General features: G+C 38.9%; 1 protein-coding gene across 2 annotated transcripts; it reads right to left on the bottom strand.

Annotated features, from left to right (window-relative positions):
• Nucleotides 1–899: 899 nt before the first annotated feature.
• On the bottom strand, nt 900–14,528 carry LSM14B (LSM family member 14B). Of its 2 annotated transcripts, XM_031951717.1 has the most exons (10): nt 14,165–14,525; nt 10,726–10,889; nt 9,975–10,110; nt 8,638–8,754; nt 6,333–6,497; nt 6,038–6,115; nt 5,638–5,799; nt 4,428–4,578; nt 2,794–2,977; nt 900–2,206 (listed from the first exon to the last, which is right to left on the bottom strand). In XM_031951717.1, exons 1-9 carry the CDS (start codon nt 14,289–14,291, stop codon nt 2,806–2,808), a joined length of 1,272 nt encoding a protein of 423 aa, XP_031807577.1. In that variant the 5' UTR covers nt 14,292–14,525; the 3' UTR covers nt 900–2,206; nt 2,794–2,805. The 2 variants fall into 2 exon arrangements, with proteins under 2 accessions (XP_031807577.1, XP_031807578.1); XM_031951718.1 differs by lacking the exon at nt 6,333–6,497 and having other exon boundaries at nt 14,165–14,528.
• Nucleotides 14,529–21,600: the final 7,072 nt, after the last annotated feature.

The raw sequence follows: 21,600 nt of genomic DNA, 5'->3' as shown, positions 1-21,600 counted from the left end.
ACCAGGGAGTGTAAAGCTTTATTAAATTTAAAGCTAGAAAGAACTTCAAGATATCAAAACGCCTTATTTTACAGATGTGGAAGCCGGGAGATGAAAAGTGGCTTTTTCGAAGTCACACACAGGTAATACACAGTAGAACTTGGATTTGAATCCCAAATACCCTCCAATCTAGTTTTTTTTTTTTTCCTTCATAGTATCTTAAGAAAAAAGGGGCATGATGCTACCCACCTCACAGGTAATAGTCTCAAGATGCAGAATTGAGTCATTCATTTTTGGACACAACTAATTTAGTCTTTTTTTTTTTTTTTTTGCCAAACTATTTGTTACAAGGGTTTTAGGGGTTTGGGGGAGGGGAAGGGGAGCTTTTTAAAAGTTTTGAGGATTGGGTGGTTGAGAGGAGAAAAATATGTTACTAAGTATTTAGAAGTCACATTAAAAAGAATAAAAGAGATTGAGAAAATACAGGTAGAAAATACCAATTTAAGTGAGCCCCTTAGGGCTGACATGGGAAAAATCTGTTCTTGATTCCATAAGGCTCACATTAGCTTCACAAGGGGAAAGGTGCTAATCACCAGAACAGAAATGGGATGTTTAGGGAGATAATTAGTTCCCTAACAAGTTAAAACCACTATCAAAAAATTGTTTCTTCTCTACCTAAAGCTTAAAGATTACTTATGCTATTAGGTTAAGAGGGAAACTAAGCCTCATTATTTTATGATGAATTTTAGTTTGTCTCTCTTGTTGAAAATCTTAGTTTGTACCAAAAGGGACAGATTTTATTCCTTTCCTGATTGATGTGAAACAGCTTAAAACTTAAGCTAGTAAAAAAGATAAGCCACATATATGTCATAACTACCCTTAAGTAATTGATTCTGGGAAAGTAAGATAAAGCCAAGAAAAAGTATTAAACATTTGCATGTTTTATTTATAATTTACAATACTCCAACAGAGCAGCCCCATTGCTATAATTCTAATTCTTAGCAATTAACTCCTACAAAAATAAACCCAAGCTTTTACAGTAACTTAGTCAATGCATAACTAAAACCTTGTAGCTATTTTAAGGGGGTTTTCATTTACCAAGGTGCTTATTTCAACAAAATGCCCTACCAACGAGAGAGGGGTACATGCCTATACTATAGATGTAACCCATTTACTCATGCAACAAGTTTATGTTCCCCACCCTCCCCTCCACCCCACCTCAAAACAAAACAAAACAAAAAAACCTATTTACAATTTGCAGGAAACATGCCCTTTGCCAACTCAATTTCACTAAAGAGCAGGTTGCTCTTTTCTCCGCCCTCCCCCCTCCCCCTATTCCTAAATGGATGAAAACAGCATTCAAGAGTGTTATGCCAAAATCCAACACATGACTGGGAAATAGCGTGTACCAGAGACTGATTGGCAGCAACAAGGAGGGCTGGTGAAGAGGTTTTCTAGGGAGGCTAACCCTGAGTTTTATATCCCCCATCAGTTCCCATAGGGATGATATAGTCTACCCTGGCCCCATACCTTTGAATATTCACAGGGCCTCTTGGAAGTCAACTTTTAATTCTTCCTCTTCTGACAACTCATCTCTGGGTTCTGGCCGACACCTACCCTGGGTACTCTGTGGCTTGCTTATACATGATCCATGTGACAATCCCTATATTCCCTCCCAACCCACCCCAAACCACCCCAAGTACTCGTAAACCCCATTTAGTACAGGGCATCCAGGTCTCCAGACACCAAGAGTTACTGAAATATGTTGCTTCTTAGAAGTGGGAGTGACAGACCAGCAGCACCAAAGGGTCAGTTTGGTTACTAAAAATGTAATTGGCTTATTTTTAATGAGATTTGGTTCTACTTTTAAAAAGTCAAAGCTATTTAAAAAAAAATATATAGATTTAAACTTTCACTAAAGAATACAGGAACCCTTCTGCAAAATACCAAAAGAAAGCTTAAATTTAGGCTGTGCTTTGAGGGAAAAAAAAGGAGGGGGGGAAAGAGACCAAGATACCTCAAAAGAGGTTACCCATGAACACTTCCAAAAAACAAGTGGTTTTTACTCAGACCAAGTCCAAGTTCAGTTGAAGTCCAAACTATTAGCAGTAGTACTGTGGGATTTTCCAAAAAAGTAGTAAACAAAATGACCCATTTTCTCCCCACATTAAGTGCAGCATTTTCAATGTTTTCTTATATACACAGCATCATCTTTGTGCCACTTAGCCTGCAAGAGAAAAGATAGTGACCAAGATTGGGTATTCATATTCCATGGGAAAAAGAGCTATATTTTCCCTTGACTACTCCCTCTCTAGATCTGACCATTTCTGATATAGAAGAGAAGCTCATCTAGTAAAATAAATAGGAAATTATTAGGGATATTATATCCTGAATACGATTAGTATAGTGAATGATTACTCTTGGATCAAAAAAACCTGGATTCAAGTATTGTCCATGGCAGACCAGCTATGTGACCAGGGCAAGTTTCTAAGTAACTATATTTGATGTACTCCTGACTTTGACAATTGAATCACCAATCTTCACAAAGATGGAATTTTCTTTTTCTGTGTCAATGAACTTCCCACACCACTGAAATCACAAATTAAAAAAAAAAAATTTTTTTTTCCGGCAAATGACAGGTGGAGTCCTTAACTAAAATTTTCTTTTGTTGGACGTAGGAATAAGCCAAATTTAACACTGCTGAATGCCTTTTGAGGCATTCAAGTCTAGCCTAAATATTCCCCAATTTTTCATAAATCTCCCTCAATGTCCAATTTATATCAAGGCAAGAAATAGCCATTCCTCTGTACTTACAAATAGTTACACTCAAACTCTCCCAGTACCGGCTCTATGGGAAGTTTGGTTCCGTCGGGCTGTTCCAGTGCCTCTTCCACCTCGAAAACCACCCCTGAAACTACGGCCCCGAAGAAATCTTCCAGACACTCCAAAGGTCTCGGTGTTGAGCTTCCTTTCTTCAGCCCATGTTGTACGCCTAGAACTGAGTCAGAATTGAAATATATTTAACACGAATCATAACGCTAAATTTAACACACATTATAAAATTAAAAACACTCAAAGAATTAGAAGGAAAAAAAAAATCTGTATATCATTATTGTCTGATAAACTTAATGGTCTTGAGGTACAGTCCACGTTTGTAAAAATAAGGAGATGGAATGAATTTGTATATCCCAACTGATTAGAACCGCTTACGCACACATTATTTGATGCTTTTTTCTATTAAGGTAGTCCATTTGGGAGCCTAAACAGCTCTGTGTTGTTACATCCAGTACTCTATCTAGCCCACATATCCTGGAATAGCTGTACACCATTTTCAGGACATTGCTGCCAGGCACCCTCTAGTCTTGGTCTCAAATTAACTACTCAAGTCAAGCAATATTCATGCCTACTATGTGCCAGACAATTAGTATACAAAGACCAACAACAAAATGTAGTAGTTCTATCAGGGAAGAACTACTTCCCTGAATCAGAGAAACATAGGAAAGGCCAAGTATAAAAGATAGTGCTAATCTGTTAGCCTGGCTGCATTTGGGGTGATTATTGATCTGAACTGAACTAGGGCTACCTCCCCAAGAAACCTGCTCCCAGAGAACCATTATATTTTAAAAAAGAAAAAAACACCACACTAATCTATAGTATAATGGTTGGCTAAGCAGTATGTAGTATAGTTTAAAAACAAAAAAAAAAAAAACTAGACATGGAGAAAACTAGGTGGACTTGTCCTATTGTCTAAAGCTTTAACCCCGGAACATTTCATTTTCTTAGGCCCTTGTTCCCTATTCTGTAAAACAAGAGGAACAGAGGATCTCTAAGACTGTTCAGGATCTACATCATCATATACATATGTATATGTGTGTGTATGTTGTATAAGAAAAATCAGACCAAAAGGGAAAAAAACCATAAGAAAAATAAAAAAGGTGAAAATACAATCCTTTGATCTGTATTCAGTCTCCAAGGTTCTCTTTCTGCATGCAGATGGCATTTTCCATCCCCAAGTCTACTGGAATTGCTTTGGTGATTCTAAGTTCTAAAATCCTATTCTAAATGGGAGTAAGTGAATGCTCATTCAGAGTAGATGCTAACTCTTTATACAAGTGTTATCCTAACCTTAACAACTGATAGCTGAACAAAAATTAAGGGGAAAAACAGGAAAAATGCCAGCGGTGTACAGATGGGCAAATTCTAGGACAAATTTAAGGTTGCCCAATTTTTAAAAACTGGACCAGAATCTGCTTTATTGTCATTCCTCAAATTAAATGTTCATCAACTAGGACTCTTTCAGAGTCTGTTGTATGGAAATGTTTATTATAGTGGGATTTGATTGGTATTGAGTTTCTAGTTTCAGTCTTCAAAGCACTTATCTAAGTTAAAAAGTTTTCAAGAGGTAGCCAGCCAAGAATCCTTTTCCTTCCCTACGTTCACAATTTTACCTGGATTTTAGTTCAGAAGATATATTGTCAAAGAATGACTTGGATTTGTCATAATAGCAGTTAGGTCCCAGAAGGTCCTCCTCTGTGGTACTGTCATTGTTCTGAGTTACTACCGCTGGATCTCCCTTCTCTTCTTTCTCTGTTTTGTCATCTAGAAATATAAAGAAGTATATGAACTATGTTGAGAAGTCAGTAATTAAAAGGAAAGTTTAATTCAATACAGCATAGATACATAACCAAGAATCAACTTCTGTAAGTTGCAGAATTAGTTTGTTTTTTTATTTTGCAAAGCAATTGTGCCCAGGGCTACACAGTAGAATGTTGTTTAAGTGTCTGAGACTGGACTTGAGGTCAGGTCCTTCTGACTTCAGAGCTGGTATTCCATCTACTGTGCCATTTAACTGTCTCCTTAGTTCTTGAATTAGTTTGGCAAAGTCTACATAACTATCACATGTTGCACGCATACCAATGTTACTGTATACCATCCTGTAGGTGTTTATTACTACAACTGTTTATTGTGCTTTGTTACATATCATTGTAGTTAAGAGATAGGACTCCCTCACTGCCCCAACTGTCGAATAAAATTTAACATATGTACATCTCAACCCAGCTACTTAAATATTTACCACTGTGAGCAAATGAGGAAATCAGTATCAGTAGCCACTTGTTTATTTTTAAAGCTTTAGTCAACAGAAGAGGTTCTTAGAATTTACAAGTACTACAATTTTTATACCCAATGTTAAGCCAATTCACAATATTACAAAATATTACAAAAAAAAGGAGACCTCTGATTCAAAGTCTCACTAAATTCCTACTATATACAAAATATCTCCAGCAAAAGAGGCTCAATTTATTATAGGTCTGACTATTATATTAAGGTAGTTCAGTGCCACTTGTTAAATTTTTTAATAAAATTTAAATTTGCTTTTCTGGTAAAACCTACTCATTCTTTTTATTCTCTATAGTAATACAAATCTTATCCATCCCGTCCAACATCTGAAGGCAGGACTCGCCTAGTATCTCTTTTAAGTCTTTTTCTAAGCTGGAATCCTTAGTTCTTTCAACTTAGTTCAAGGGTATGGTTTTAAAACCCTTCACTGTCCTGTTAGCACTAAGTGTATCCTAAGTGTATTCCTCTTAAAAATGCCAATTACACCTTAATGTATTATAAACATTTTTCCATAAAGAATCAAACATAGCTAAGTCAGACCTTTAAAATTTAGTTTCTTCTTAAATTCCTTGTCAAGCTCTTCTCTGTTGAACTGAGCATTTGCACTCTCAAAATCAAAGTCACCTTCAAACTTAATAGTGTTTTCCTTAACATTTGTTGGACGGTTCTGCCCCCTGGAACGGTTCCTTGTTCGCCTGTTCCCTATGGGAACAGAAAAGTCAAGATTAAAACAAGTTAACAAGCTTCCACAGAGGAGTACCTCTAAATAAGGCCTTCAAAAAGGAATCTCCATTCTAAAGAAATTGGATTTTTATCCAAAGTGCACATATTCCATGATACAACAACAGGTAGCTGGGCATTTAACTTTCAGTATTGCTGACTTTGATTTTTAAAGCTCTATCAATTTTCAACTGTAGTTATTCATTTTAAAGTAAATTACCTGATCTTCTCCTTTGAGGTCTTCTGTTTTCATCATTCACCTGCCCTTGATTTTGCACAGGTACTGGCTGAACTACATCTAAGGCATAAAAGAGAATATTAAGAGAAAGATTTTCTGAGGTCGAACACAAGTTTATAATGAAAAGTGCCAAGTATGATACTATGCTTAAAGCAAATGTCTTGTAAAAAGCTAGAGATAATCATTCTTTCCACTTCATTCCTTCTTTCCTCTTACTCCTCACCCCCCTCCCTCCCCCAATTACCAAACAAAAAGTAGGGTAAATTATTTCAAGTACCACTTGTTTTGCTGTTTGTTTGGACCTGGCGACCATTTCGTTGGATCCCTATGGGAGCCTTAGTGGGTAGCAGTTTTTTGGCATTCAGGTTATCAACAGAGCCAGTCTGGACTGCCTGTTCCACCATGGGACTTTTACGTACTGGGATAGATGGAAAACCAGCTCCTGAATTAAAAGAGAATAGGGCTTAAAATCAGAGGAAAAAGAAAATATGACACCCTTTCCCTTATGGTTAGCACATCAGAAAATCTCCTAGAAGTATGCAAATATCAGGTCTATAGTCATAGCCCATCAAAACATATGGCTAGCCTCATAGCTGATCCCAACTTTAGAATCCCAGAAAGCCCATCTAAAGCAGATTCCCATGTCATTAAAAGACATGATACAAATGTATCTATGATATCGAGTATTTAAAGTTTGGTAAAATCAGCCTATGAATGATTATTTAATCCTGGGGAATACTGGACAAAAACAGCTGTCCTATAGCTTGAGAAAAAACACAAGTGGTTCAGTCATTTCAAAAGTGATTTCAGAAGGTTAGTTCTGCCTGAAGGTCTTGATACCTAAAGTCTTAAATGGTTTCTTTTATCCCCAAAGTTTCCTTTAATGCAAATAAAAACTCAAGAATACTTAATTCCATCTTTTATACAATATTTTCATGAGTAGATCTGCTAGAAGACATTTCTAGTCCAAAGCATTTGGAAGTGAAAGAACTGAAGCATGATCTCTCCAAAGCAAATAAGTATGAAGAGGAAAGACATTTCTGTGTTTGGACATGTATCTTCAGTTTCTCCTATTTATTTCCTCCAAATCCTTGGACCTGGTGTTTTCAAGGGGGGATTTGGGAGGTTAGATAGAAGTTGGAATTTTTCAGGCAGGGAGGATAAGTCTAGCTTAAAGGTAAGTTTTTTTTGATTGTTTGGGGCAAATATTAACCACTTCTCCCTCTCCTATAGGGCAAACCACAAGTTTTTGTTATAGGAGGCAGGGATTAGAAATTTCACCATAAACACTTAAAGAAAAACGCCAAATAAACTAGAAAATAGCTCTCTTAAACAGAAGGATTCTAAGACCTGCTGTTTATCACCTGTGCAATCTCAGGCAAATAATTTTCTTTTAGTTTCTATAAAATGAAGAGATTAGAATAGATCCATGGTTTTTCTCAATTCAGCTAGAATTAGGAGATTAAAGTTCCTCTCCAGGTCTACATGCTATAATTTAAAAGAACTTTTGTAACTCTATTTACCATAACAGGAATTTAACTCATTTACAGGTTTTCTAGTCTATCATCTTGCCTTTCCATGCTAATCCTCTAAAGTCTTTCAAGAGTGTTTAAATGTTTATTTAAATCTATTCACATATAGAATATAATTGGGAGGACCATCAGATATACTTATTTTTTTTAAAAATTCTCATCTTTCCATGAGCAATGATACCTAAGTGGGTTTTAATCTTAAGAATATTAAACTATAGAATAGTTTTAAAATGCAGATTTGGTATGCTACTTCTATAACTAGAATATTCTAGGCTTTATACCATATTCAAATTCAAAACATGCAAAGACAGATTGACAGTAGTTGCATGACATAATGAAAGCTATTATTATTTCACATTTAAAAATCCATTCAAAGCTCAATGATTTTGGAATTTATGTTTAACATATTATAGAATTGTCAAAGTTAATTTTTAGCGATTTAAGTCATTTAAGAAGTGGTATAAAATCCCACCTCTAAATGAAAAGTAGATGATTTTCCATAAGTATTAAGATAAGTTGAATGTACTAGCACATATTCTGATTGATTTCAAGACATTATTCTATTTTTTACAGCTTTAAGATTCAATTTGAATTCTAGCTTCCCTCCTGTGATTCATAAGTCTCAATAAACAGGCAGAAAAGTTATATTTCACTACGATTACATGCAGCAATCCATGAATGTAGCTTACCGACTCTAACTAATATATTGATTAATTCTGATGTTCAGTCAAAACCAGAGGCTACTTTCTTCTGATAGCGACTTTTCTACTTCATGTTCAATAGTCACTTCTACTATATACAATGGAAATGACTATTGAAAGGCAATATTGTGTATAAAAACAATGAAGATTGTACTGTTGGTTCCTTATCATTTCCAGTACTTTTATTAAAAAGGATAAAAGAACTATATACTTTTTCAAACAGAAGTTAAGTATACCACTAATCTGACATGTGTAAACTACAGCTACTGTCATTCTGTTCTACTAGTTTTACCCCCTTGCTCTTAGCAGGCTTTGCAAGACAGATGCAGTTCTCCAAAACTGTTGTTACCCTTAGAAGAAAGCTGATGTGACTCTGAGGACATGTCAAGTTCTGAAACAGGCTGTGGAGATGGAGAAGAACTAGGGCTTGAAGCAGCGGCTGAGGCTGGAGGGCTTACCAACTTCTCTAAAATAAGATGAGAGAAAAGAGCAACTTAACTTCTGGTTAACTCAGACTCTCTTGGGTTTAATCATCCATCCCTAGTTAATTTGTAAAGCAGTTGCCTTAATGTATATTACTTAAAGCCTTTAAATGTTAGGGGGGAGAGGGACGGAAGGAGTTGTTTTAATCACTTGTGTTCTTTTTTTTTTTTTATGAGGATAGTGTCATTTTTAGTAAACACCTTAAAAATAGATAGAAGCTATAACATTTTACAGAGCCTTCAAAATTAAAAATAAGAAAGATTTGGTAACTTAATGAACTGTGTTTTTTCCTAATCAATGAATATATATGGAACTACTGTAGCTATTTGTAGTAATGTTAAACCATCCTACTTGAAAAGTTGCATAATTAAAACAGCAGATTAACATTTAAGAATAAAACTCAAATTATTTTTATTTGGAAAAAAAAAAAAGAGAGAAAAGAGCAAAAAGAGAAAGCCCATAAATAAGTAATGAGATACTATTCTAACATACAGCAAGTTTGGAAAGAGATCCAAGTAACCTTGATGCTAATATAGGCCAGGGTGCTAATACAAACAATATTTAAGAAAAGCAGCAAGCCAGGGTGGGAATGTAGCCTGGCTTGTTAGAAAACAGTCATCAAGACAAACACATTTTAATAGAAAGTAAGCTACTGCAATAGTCTTGTACTTAAGTCTTATACTGGTCCTTACCATCAGACATTATAATACCAGTGAGTAATCATGATTAGGTTGTCTAAATTCAACATGGCATAAGAATTGCACTTAAAATGCTTAGCAAAGCCTTCCATGGCTCAAACTGAAGACTATAGAAAGATGGTTTACTAAACAGAATGTCTAGAATTTAGTAATTTACATCCAGTCATTAACAATGATTGAGTGTAACTATAATATTAAGGCAGAACCTCCATCTGGGAAATATTAATAGTTCAAGTTACTAGTTTCCTTTAAGGAACTGTAAAATTCAGAATAACACTTTACATTAAGGTTTGAAATTTTTTTTTTTTTTTTTACAGAATATACATTTACTATTAATCTGTTCATCTTTTTAGAAGAGCAAACAGAAAAAGGTCACAAAAGTACAACTGCTAACTATACCATCTGAAGAAAATTAAAATATATTTATTTTTGATACCTAGTTGCTGGCATCACCTCAAAATAAAAATATTGTATGGGTCAAACAAAGTACAAAAGTTTTACTCACCTAAACCTAAGGAAGCTGCATACTGCTGGCTAAGTAATGAGCTGGCAGCAAGCTGGTTATAGGGTGGCATACCTCTAAAGGGGCTGTAAGGCACATGTGGTTGGAAGGATGATGTAGAGGCAGAGCCCAGGGAAGACTAAATAAAACAATATGTAAGATTGGAATAATTAGGCCTAATATTCAAGATTCACTTCCAGTCTACACAATAACTGAAAATGCACAGAATTTGTTTAGTAAAGGAAAAAAAAAAATCTATCCTACATCACTGCAGAGGAGCTAATTTAAAAATTTCATTACCTTGTGAACAAAATATTGTAGGGGAAGATCCAGGGACAGTGTAAAGGGACTCATTTTGCTAATAGTACAGTGAGAAAATTGGAAGACACTTCAAATTCAATATTAAAGCTCAAAAACATTGCTGGACAAATAAGAGGATAATTCGTTGACTTCATATAGCATATATCATAAAACCATCTGTCTACTAGCCATATATAAATTACATCAATTTTAGTATCTAAAAACTAATCTAAAACTTCCTTCAACTAAGATTCCTATAAGTCTTGGTAACTAATTTCATTTCCCAAGAACTCTGACTTAAGAGACCAAGCCCAAATCACCAAAGTATGAAAATCCTTCCTTACCACCACTTCCCACTTAAGCTCTTCATGTTAATGCTTAAATAAATTGGAACAGCAAAAAATATTTATCCTGAACTCATAAAAACAAAATTATTAACTCTAGTATCACTTACTTGCACAATAGCAGGATCCTGAGGGAGTGTGTGTTGAGCTTTTGGAGGTTCACAGACAGTAATATCTTTGATATCACTTCCCCGGAAAATAATGTACTCGTAAATTTCCTCTCTTGGAGGAGCAGGTCTATCAGTAGGACGGTCTTCTGTACCAAAGGATCTCACTTAGAAATGAAATAAGGTTAGAATGTTAGACTATTAGTCTGACTAGTGTGACTAATCTAGTGTGACTATTAGTCTGACTAAAGGTTTCTTCTCAAGGGGAAAACATATGAGAAGCAGATGCTTAAACACTAGATTTAGAGTCAAGAAGATAGTGAGTTCAAATCCTGCCTCAGTCAGTTATAAGCTTTGTTACCCTAAGCAAATCACTTAACCTCCATTAATTTCCTCACTAGGAAAACAGGTATAATAGCATCTAACTCCCTAAGACTGTGGTGAGGATAAAGCAGTTTGTAAGCCTTAAAACCCTATATATACAATAATTATTATTATACACAAACCCCTTTCGTTCCATTTCTTTAAATTCGTAATATTTTTTCAAAAAGCATTTGATATCTATTTGTAGTTTATTTGACAGTAGGCAAAATTTGAAAGGTTCTGAAGAGAATAAATGTAGAGTTCTACAGATTCTACATAACTAAGCCTACTAGGAATAGATTTTTGTCTCTGTTACTTATCGATTATATTAAAAAAAAGAAAAGAATAAGTTTTAATATTGAAAGAAACTAGACAACTTCCTTCAAAACAGAGATACCTGTTAGTTTAGAGAATTTTCTTCAACAAATTTAATGCCATTTAAAATTTTGTGAGGGGAAAAAAAATGCATGAATTTAAAATGCATCCAGAACCGGGGCCAACAGTAAATTCATCTCTTTAGATGAATGTAGAACAAGTGGGATATATTAGTCACCTTAACTGTCATCACCTGAGGTAGTACTTGAGAAATTCACAATTCAACTAATGCCAGGTTTTCACTGGGCCAGAACTAAGAATCAGCCCATCCCGTATAAATTAAGGGTACAGGATTTTAAGCATCCTCTATCCTCCAGAGATTGAGCTGGTCCAACATGATTGTTGTTTCAGTTCTTCCCTTTAAAAAGATTTAGACATTATACTTAATGTTGTAGTTGGGAGCATAAGTGTGTGTATGTACTTAAACTAGGATGCTTAAATAGACATTTTCTTTTTAAAATGAAATTGCAATGTCTTCATTCACTTAAATATTCAAGCATGCACAGTGATATAGATTACCATATTACCATATTACCTGCATCCTGCAGATCTGTCATCTTCCCCGATACAAGAAATCAAGTTTGACAAATTGATCCTTTTTTGCTAATTGCACAAGACAAGCATGGTGCCCAAAATATACTAAGGAAATTGTAAAACAACTGCCAGCTCTGGAGTTTAGTCAGATTACTACCTACTCTACTTCATCTATCCCTTAAACTTCCTTCAGTGGAGAATAGATGCCACAAAAGAGCCATCTTTTGTCTTTACCTTAATACAATTAAAAACAAACAAACAAACCCACAGCAATAGCCACAAAGAAAGTCCTTCCACTATAAATGTTCCTTAAATTGATGCCTTTTAGTGGTCCCAAGTCAGATTGGTAGAGTTTATCACAGTAAAGGCAGGGACAGAAACCATAACTTTAGTTTACAAATCCGAGGGTTGAGGGGGAGAGGAATGGAAAAAAGAAGACATTGAAAACATAAGTGTCTTATACTTAGTGGGCAGTTCATAAATGTGAAACAGTTAAGAGAGAAGGGAGTCTCTCTAAGGGCAAACAGCCTCCTACTTCTGCATCTTAAAATCTGGAATTTGTTCACTCTCAAAGTCTAAGCACTTTAATTAGTTCCAAAAACTTGTAGCAATCTAGCCCTCCACATGCCCTGCCACCATAGCCAAGAGTGGATTCTTCAGGCTTTAGTGTACACTTGCCTTAAGACGTTTACTAGCTGTCTGATCCAAGGCAATACACAATCTCTCAGCCAGTTTCTGTCATACTTCTTCCTAGATGTTACATTAGAATGATATGGCCTTCACACACACACGCTTTTACAAACCTAGAGAGCTACATTAAAACTTCCTTCTTATCAGCCCACATTCATTGTTCTGGGAGATGCAGATCTACATAAGGAATACAACAAACAGATAAAGGGGGGGGGGGAAGAGAGCAGTGTGGAGGGAGAGGGGACAAAACATAGGATGAGGGACATATTAAACGAAATAACACCAAAGCTGAAGTCAGAACCAGCATTCCCAATCAAGTCCTCCTACCTTAAATTCCCTATGTATTTATTGTCTGGGCTTAGCAGCCAGAGATCTAGAAGACAAGGTGCCAGCCATGGAAGTACAGAGACCATGGCATATATATGTGCCGGGACAGAGTCAAGACAGGAAAACGGACAAATTAAATACAGATATTAAGAGAATTGGGGGAGCAGGAGGGAGAAGTTCAAGCTCTGGTGTCAATCAGCAACCTCAAGGCATTTTTGGTCCAAACCAAAGAAGCTTATGAGAGAGGTAACTAGGGAGGTCAGCAAGATTAAGGTACAAAGGCATCCTTCTTCCAGGTACCACCACTTTCTCTTTTGGGCACGGAGCCAAGAGGGCCTGCTGGAAGAGGGTAAGGGATATCCCCAGGGAGGGGGAAGATAAAAGATGTGGACGATCAGTAAACCTCTTATGTCGGCATATGTGCTATGTACAAGAGGGAGAAAGGGTACGATCCCCTTGCAGGGGAGCTCTTGAGAGCCTCAGGAAGTAGATTTGTGTGTGTGAGAGAACAAGACATGGGAGGCTGTAGTTCTCCTTGGAAGAAAGAATAAGCTCCTGTTGACTCGGGCCCAAGGTTGGGAAAGGGCTGCCATCTGGGGCCGAAGGGAGACCCGGAGACCGTGAGACCCGGAGAAGGGAAATGGAAGGCTGGCTGTTCTCTCCCTGACGGTGCAGCACGCAGCTGGAGCTGAGAACGAAATCCCAACCTCCCACTGGAAGGAGAGCGGAGGCACACGAGAGACGGGGAGGGGGGTGAGGGGTCTTCAGAGCAGCCAGAAAGGAAGGCGTTCACACTCCGGAGAAGAAAGGTTTGGGGGGAGCTTAAAGGTGGTGCCTCGGGGCCGCATAAAGGTAGCGACTGGGAGGGAAGGCGGAAAGAACTGCGGCTCTAGGAGACTGAGGGGATCGGTAAGGGGAAGGGTCGGTGCCGAGGAGAATTCGGGTCAGCTGCGGCGGCGGCCCGGGGCAGGATGGGCCTCGCGGGGGGTGGGGTGGGGGAGAGGGTTCCGGTGGCGGGGCTGTGGGTGGGGGCGCTGGCCGGGATCCGAGCTGGGGGAGGGGAGCAGAGGAGGAACGGCGCGGGCCGGGCTGAGGCGAGTCGGCGCGGGCCGGACCGAGCTGAAAGCGATCCGGGGCCCGCTGGATCCGGTACCTTTTGCTAGGGCCACGGTGGAGTTGTCCGTGTCGATGGTATAGAGGATGCCCTCGTAGCGGATCTGCGCCTTGGAGATGAGGCTGATCTTACTGCCCAGGTACGGGGTGCCCGACGAGCCGCTCATGGCCACGGCCGGCCGGGGCCGGGGCCTGGCCCGTGGTCCGCTCGGCCTTCCTCACCACACAAGCACTGAAGCCTCCGCAGCTCCCTCCACCTCCCGCCGCTGCCTGTGGGGCTTGGGCCTCTGGGGGGAGGGGAGGGAAGGGGAACGCGAGGGGGCGGAGGGAGAGGAGCGCCACATCCGGGTGCTCCCCGACTGCGCACCGCCGGTCCGCTCCCACGCACGCACACTGCGGACCGACCCACCGCACTTATTGCCCTTTAAATATGGCGGCGGGGGCCGGCGGGGGGGACTGGGGACTCCACGCCCTGCGCCTGCGCAGAGACTGGGAGGCAAGGCGCGACGAGAAAAGCTTTTTGGTTGTTTGTACTCTCCTGCCTTTCACTCCACCCACCCTCCGCCTCTCTTCCCGGCGTGCCCAGCGCCCGCGCCGGCGCAACAACGAGGCTGTGGGTCTGGAGGTGGGCTAAGAAGGGAGGTGTGCCCCGCGGCGGCGGCGGCGGCTTTGCTAAAGCCTAGGAGGCGCGTGCCTGGGGGCGGGGTTGGAGGGCGTGCGGGGGGCGGTGCATTCTCCAGCTCGTATTCCCGGGGTCGCGGTTGATTCTGAAAGTTAAGAGGCGGGACTTGGCACGGCTGTGCGCCTTGGGAGGAGGGCCGAGACGGGGTCACCTGGGGCCGAAGTTTCTGTGAGCAGCCCATGCCGGGGCGGGGTCATTTTAAAGGGGGCTTGTCCTGCAGCCCGGCCCTCCCTCCCCAGCTGTGCTCCAGTGAGCACCCGCTCGGTCTTCTTTTTTCCGCCCCTTTCTTCCCACCAACTGCTGGAGGCAGCCCGTTTGCCTGCGCGGCGCAGCAAGTGTCCCTTCTCCACATCTTCGCCATCCTGAGGCTTCCTGAGGACAGGCTTCTGCCGGCCGGCCCCGACTCACGGGTCCAGAGGCGTCAGTGGCTGTAGGAGCAGCGCAAGTCCTTCCTAGTCTCTGGGCCTCAGTTTTTTCTCGGAGCCGATGTTAGACCCTTCCAGCTCTGATACTCCATGAACCGGAGACGGAGGATTTCGAGCCCAAAGGCTTTGAGACCGACAGCAATAGATGAAGCGCGTTTCTTGACGGGGACGGGGAAGCCGAACTCCCAGCCCGGCAGTCAGCACAGTCCTGGTGGCTGCTCCACCTTTCCTGGCACTGAAACACCAAGGCCCGCGCGAGGCTCTTCCCGCACCCTGGGGATCTGTTCCGGGCCAAAGTTCTAGCTCGGTAAGTTTCCCCGATTCTACCAGGCGGAAGATGGACGAGACGCCACAGGGAAGCACTGATTGCACGAGTCAGGTGACTGAGGAGACGGTGACAGGTAAGGGGAAGACAATTTGGAAACTGACATTGCCTGCTGGCACCTGCTCTGGGCCCACCTGTTTGAAGCGGAGGAGAGAGAATGACGTCACAAATGCTGGTCCGATGGGAGGCATGGGCCCTTCGGCCAATCAGCTTTGGGAGCTGCAAATGTAAATTCTACTGATTCCAGAAATGTAATAATTTATTATTTAACGTTTAAGTACTTTATGTCAGGTTTAGAGGGCAGCATTTTTCTATATACCAATTAAAGATTATTCTGCTTTTGTCTGAATTAACCTGAAAAGTCAAATTAAAGGGGAAGAAGCAGAGACTGTGCCAAATATGGACCGGTAGTACTGGTGCTGGGAGCTTGTGAGGTGGAGCTAAAAATTCCCTTTCACACTGGAAGAGCTCTTTACTTTTGGTCACTATTTCAAAGGGAGACATAGTTTTAATATTTCCTTTTCTCCTATCTTCCCTATTTCTATTGACAATACCACCACCCTCATCAGGTTCTGAACCTCAGAATCGTTCTCTACTCTTCATTTTTCCTCCCTTTTCCCCATGGAGAAATGCCTATTCCTAATTATCCTTGGCTCTAGTTACCAGACTGACTTGTTTCACATCTTCCTCAGTGTCTTTCACCTTAACAGTAGTTTCCTAATGATCCATGAACCTCTATATTCCCTTCTCTCTCTCTCTCTCTCCCCCTCTCGCAATTGGGGTTAAGTGACTTGCCCAAAGTCACAGAGCTAGGAAGTGTTAAGTGTCTGAGGTCAGATTTGAAATCAAGTCCTCCTGACTATCTACTACACCACCTAGCTGTCCCTCTAGTCCCTAACTCTTAACGGTATACATGGATATATTGTCTTTATCCAATAAAATATAAACTGTATATATTGGGTATTTGATGAATGCTCATTAAGTTGAATTCTTTCCCACTGAAAGGTGAATTTAACCCTTAGAAAGTTTCTAGAAAACTGATCCAATCATTTCCTCCTTTTCTCTTTAAAGTTCAAGAATAGTGGACTTTGGGCCAGGGACAGATTGTGTCTAGTGGATTGTTTTCCTTTGCTCAAACTGTTTCTTTTGCCTAGAATGGCTTTTTTACCTATTTTTGTCTTTTGAACTCATCCGATAAATCTCCACAAAATGTCACTACTTCTAGAAAGCTTTCCTTGTTCTATCCCCAAGTGAAAATGATCTTCTTCCTCAAACTTTACATAGCTCTCAGTTTTGTTACTATACTTTTCCTATAATATTAGCTATTATAACTATCTGTGTTAATGTCTTATTCCCTTACTAAGTTCCTTAAAGATAGGGTCCTTGTATCTCTAACTTTAAATGATATAGTGCATTTGTCAGTGAATGGAACTGTGCTTTGTACCTAATAAGGGTAAGGACTGGATCTTTGATTTAATTGATAGAGGGAATTTGCATAAGAAGAAATTGAGAATCCAACAAGAATCCCATGTTTCTCAGAAATCTACATTGATAAAAGTCCTCACGTCCTTTACAGTTTTTTTTTTAATTTATATCTTTTGTTTCTACATCACCTTTTATTTCTGAATATATCTACTGGACCAAACTTGATCACAATTACATAATTCTCAGTTTCCTTTTACTTTCATTTTGAGTATATTATTCTCAAGGTTCTACATGTTGTTCAGACATTTCAGTTTGCCATTTCCTTCTTTACCTCATTTTACAGATGATGAAAATGAGGCAAATAGGGCCCTTACCCAGGGCCAGATAGCTAATAAGTGTCTGACATTGGACTCGAATTCATAAAGATGAATCTTCCCCGACTCCAGACACTACATCCACTGCTACCTAGCTGCCCTAAGGTTCTGCAGGCTTGGCTTCAATTTATATATCTTCTCATGCTTCTCTGAATTCATCATATTCATTTTTTCTTACCAGTGCAGTAGTAATGTTCTGTACCATTGATATACTACAATTTATTTAGCCATATCCTCAATTGATGGGGTCCATTCTTTCTAAGACAATGTACTTAGAGTGGTACCTTGCCAAGGGCTAACTGAGATTGTATGTATATAGGTATGTGTGTATTCACATAAAAAAAATCTTAATTTTCATATTCTTTTCCCAAATGTTACTGATAACAATGGCTTGCATTTGTATATAACTATAGTTTACAAAGCATTTTATATACATTTTTGATAGAACAATACCTCTTCTCAAAGAGCTAACATTCTATTTGGGGATACAAATTTATACATTTGTAAGTTTATTTTGAAGTACATGATAGGGTAAAAAGGGCACTAGCAGTTGGAGGGATCAGGAAAGGTGTTGTATAAAAGTGATGTTTGAGCTCCATCTTGAAGGGAGTGAAGGATATGAGGCAGAGATGAAGAATGCATTGTAGCAATAGATGTGGAAAAAGAAGTACCATGTGTGAGAATTGGAAACAAATAATGGTGAGATTTGCACTAAAGGAAAATGACAACTTTGTGGGGAATGGATTGTGGTTGGGAAAGATCTGAGGCAGGAAGATCAATTAGGCTTATTTTACAGTAGTCTGTGCAAAAGGTGATGAATACCTGAACCAAAGGAATGCCATGAGTAGAGAGGAGAATTCTGATTGGAGAAAAAGTTGGAAATAGAAATGTGAGGATTTTACAGCTCACTAGATATAAGGTAAGGGATGGGAAGGAGTAGAGAGGTTAATACTTATGTTCTGAACCTAGAAGACTGGAACACTGGTGGTACTTTGACAGAAATAAGAAAGTTTGATAAAGAGGAGAATTTGCAAGGATTCTAAAAATGAGTTATGCAAACTTGTTTTTCAAAATATTTTGATAACTTTTGACATAATTGTTTTTTCTATAGTCCTTTGTATGCATTTAAAAACATTCTCAGGAGTTATATGAACTGGCTATGACTGTGCTACATACATACTCTCATACACGAAACAAAATTATGTAATGATTAACTGTAATGGACCTGGCTCTTTTCAATAGTGAGGTAGATTCAGGCCAATTCCAATAGACATGTGATAGAGAGAGAGAGAGACATCTGTATCCAGAGTGAGGGCTATAAAGATTGCACCTTTATTGTTGTTGGGTTTTTTTTTCTTTTTGATCTGATTTTTCTTGTGCAGCATGATAAATATATTTAGAAGAATTGCACGTTTAACCCACATTGGATTACTTGCTGTCTAGGGGAGAGGGTGAAGGAAAGGGAGTGAGAAAAATGTGGAATACAGGGTTTTTTGAGAGTGAATTTGAAATGATCTTTTCATATATTTTGAAAATAAAAAGGTACTATTAAAAATTTTTAAAAAAATTCTCAGAAGGGGTTCATAGCCTTCACCAGGCTGTCAAAAGAGTCAGTAGCACACAAAAAAGGTCATGAATCTTTGTTTTAAGGGAAAGATGAGGAAGCTGAAGATCAGAGAGGTTAAGTGACTTGACCTGAGTCACATAAGAACTTTGGGATCCAGGCCTTGTCCTCAGATTTTCTGATTGAAGACCAGCACTTTTTCCAGTGTACAGGACTGCCTTTTCCGGCTCATTAGTCTTAAAAGAAGAAGCATAGAGGCAGCAGAGATATGCAGCCCACATCTCATAGGATTTGGGAAGTGGAAAGGACCACTTCCTCTAATCAAACAAACCTTTCAGATGTTGGAACCAAGAGCAAAGGGGAAAGTTTGAACTAACAACTAACTTTCTGGGAAGGAAAGTAGAGTTTGGGACTCCTGAAGCATTACTAATTAGGCCTGGTAGCCAAATACCCTGAGTGATTCACAGGGGCCCCTTTGCAATTCCTACAGGGTAGCCTGAGTCACTGGCTTGATGCCCGAGGACATTAACTATCACATGTATGCTAGAGCAAGGTTGGGAGCTAAAAATACACCTTGTTTGCTGGACCCAAAATGAACAAAGGAACATAGGCAAAACCAACCATGATTCAACATTTTATTCAATTAATTTTTTTTTTTTTTTGCTGAGGCAATTGGGGTTAAGTGACTTGCCTAGGGTCACACAGCTAGGAAGTGTTAAGTGTCTGAGATCAGATTTGAACTCAGGTCCTCCTGACTTCAGGGCTGGTACTCTATCTACTGCACCACCTGCCTGCCCCCATGATTCAACATTTTAGACCAAAGTTGAAATGCTCAAAAGATATTATATACCATCCATACCTGTGACTATCTGGGAAAGCTTAAAGACAAATCTGAGCTGGGGAGATGCCCTAAATCTGACTTTCTAACATTTGATTTGTTTAGTTTGATTTTGTTTTCCAGATTAGGAAGCATACTTAGCCTGGGAACTAATCAACTTTCTGCTCTTCCTCATCCCAAATTAGCAAAGCTAATTTGTATATAGTATATAATCTGAAAATTCTATTTGGAAAATCTAGATTTGGTCTGGAAACAAAATATAAACAAACCATAGAATCACACAACTATTGATTTAGTAAAAAGAGATGGACTAAGAGTCAGGAGACCTGTAACCAACCTGCAGTTCAGAGAAGTCCCTTATAACTTTTCCATTTGACAGGTTCTTCAACTGTAAAATAATAGTAATACTAACTTTTCATCCCCTCTTCAGGAAGGTCAAGTTAAGGGTCTCTCATTAAGTGCCTATTGTATGTCAGCATCTATGCTAAATTGTAGTTACAAAGCTTGGCAAAAATAGGAAACAGTTCCTGTTCTCAAGGAGGTCACATTCTAATTGGAGAAATGACATACAAATGAGATAAGATAAATTGGAGAGAAGACTGTTCCCTCTATCAAGGTAGATCAGCCCCTTCTCTGCAGTCTATAGTCTTAATTAAAATAATATGTAAATATTGTTAATATTTTTATGTACTTTTAAGATTTGCATAGTCTTAATAATCCTGTGAGATCATTATAACAAATACCACTCCCATTTTGAGAATGAGGAAACTGAGGCACAAAGCAGTTAAATGTCTTGCCCAGGTTCACATGGCTGATAAATCTTGGTCCCAGTACATTTCTGTCATGCTATATTGCCTACAAAATTGGGACAATAGTACTTGCCCCTTACTTCACTTTGTAATTGTAAGGATCATCTGAGATCATCATCATTGCATATGAAAATATATTAAAAATAAAACTCACTATGGAAATATAAAATGCATTGATTTTAAAGAATTCTGAAGTGAAATGGGCTTCCCCAAAAGGATTTTCATGGTTTCATAGAATTTAAGGATTTTAGAGTGTTCTTAAAGATCACTTAGCAGGTCTTCTCATATTACAGATGAGTAACTGGAGATCTTGAAGTAGCTGTTATAATCCACTTGCAGAGGATGTGGCAGAGATTCCTGCTCAAATATGGGTTAGACTAGATACTGTTTGACATCTCATCTAACTCTGGGATTTTGGGATTCTGTAATTCTTTCAAGGTATATGATGGACAGCGTATCCAACAAATAGAGTGCAATATAGTTTGTGTATAAGTAATAAAAGAACACAGTAGAAGAGTTAGGTATGCTTTTTTGTTTTTCCTTAAGAGAAGAGTTTTGCAGTAGTTTTAAAAAATAGTAATGAACATTGATTAGTCTAGAGAAAAGTAGAAAGTTTTTGGGGAAAGAGGACATACTGAGACACAGCCCCTCTTATACCTCATACTTTGGGCTTTAGCATAGAAAAAGAATATCCAGTATATATTTTCTCTTACCTTCAAGAAGTTTTCTCAAGACTCATTTTTGCTGTATTTAAAACCATTTCCTCCAATTCTTAGGAGTTATGGACAATTAGTTACCTGGTTATACTTTGTACCTTTTACAGGATTTAGAAATTCTAAATTTTAGCATCATAGGATTTAAAGTTGAAAGTATATTTAGGAAATAGTCTAGGGGAATCCCTTTGTTTTTATAGTAGATGAAATGGAGACCCAGAGAAGTTATATGACTTATTCCAGTTTACAATGAGTGATAGACCAGGAATTTTAATCCAGATTCTTGGTTTCTAAGTCCAGTGCTATTCTATTATATCATTT

This window comes from Sarcophilus harrisii, chromosome 2 (assembly GCF_902635505.1).
Source record: "Sarcophilus harrisii chromosome 2, mSarHar1.11, whole genome shotgun sequence".
In the NCBI taxonomy this organism is placed as follows: Eukaryota; Metazoa; Chordata; class Mammalia; order Dasyuromorphia; family Dasyuridae; genus Sarcophilus; species Sarcophilus harrisii.
This window is presented reverse-complemented; position numbering and strand designations above follow the sequence as displayed.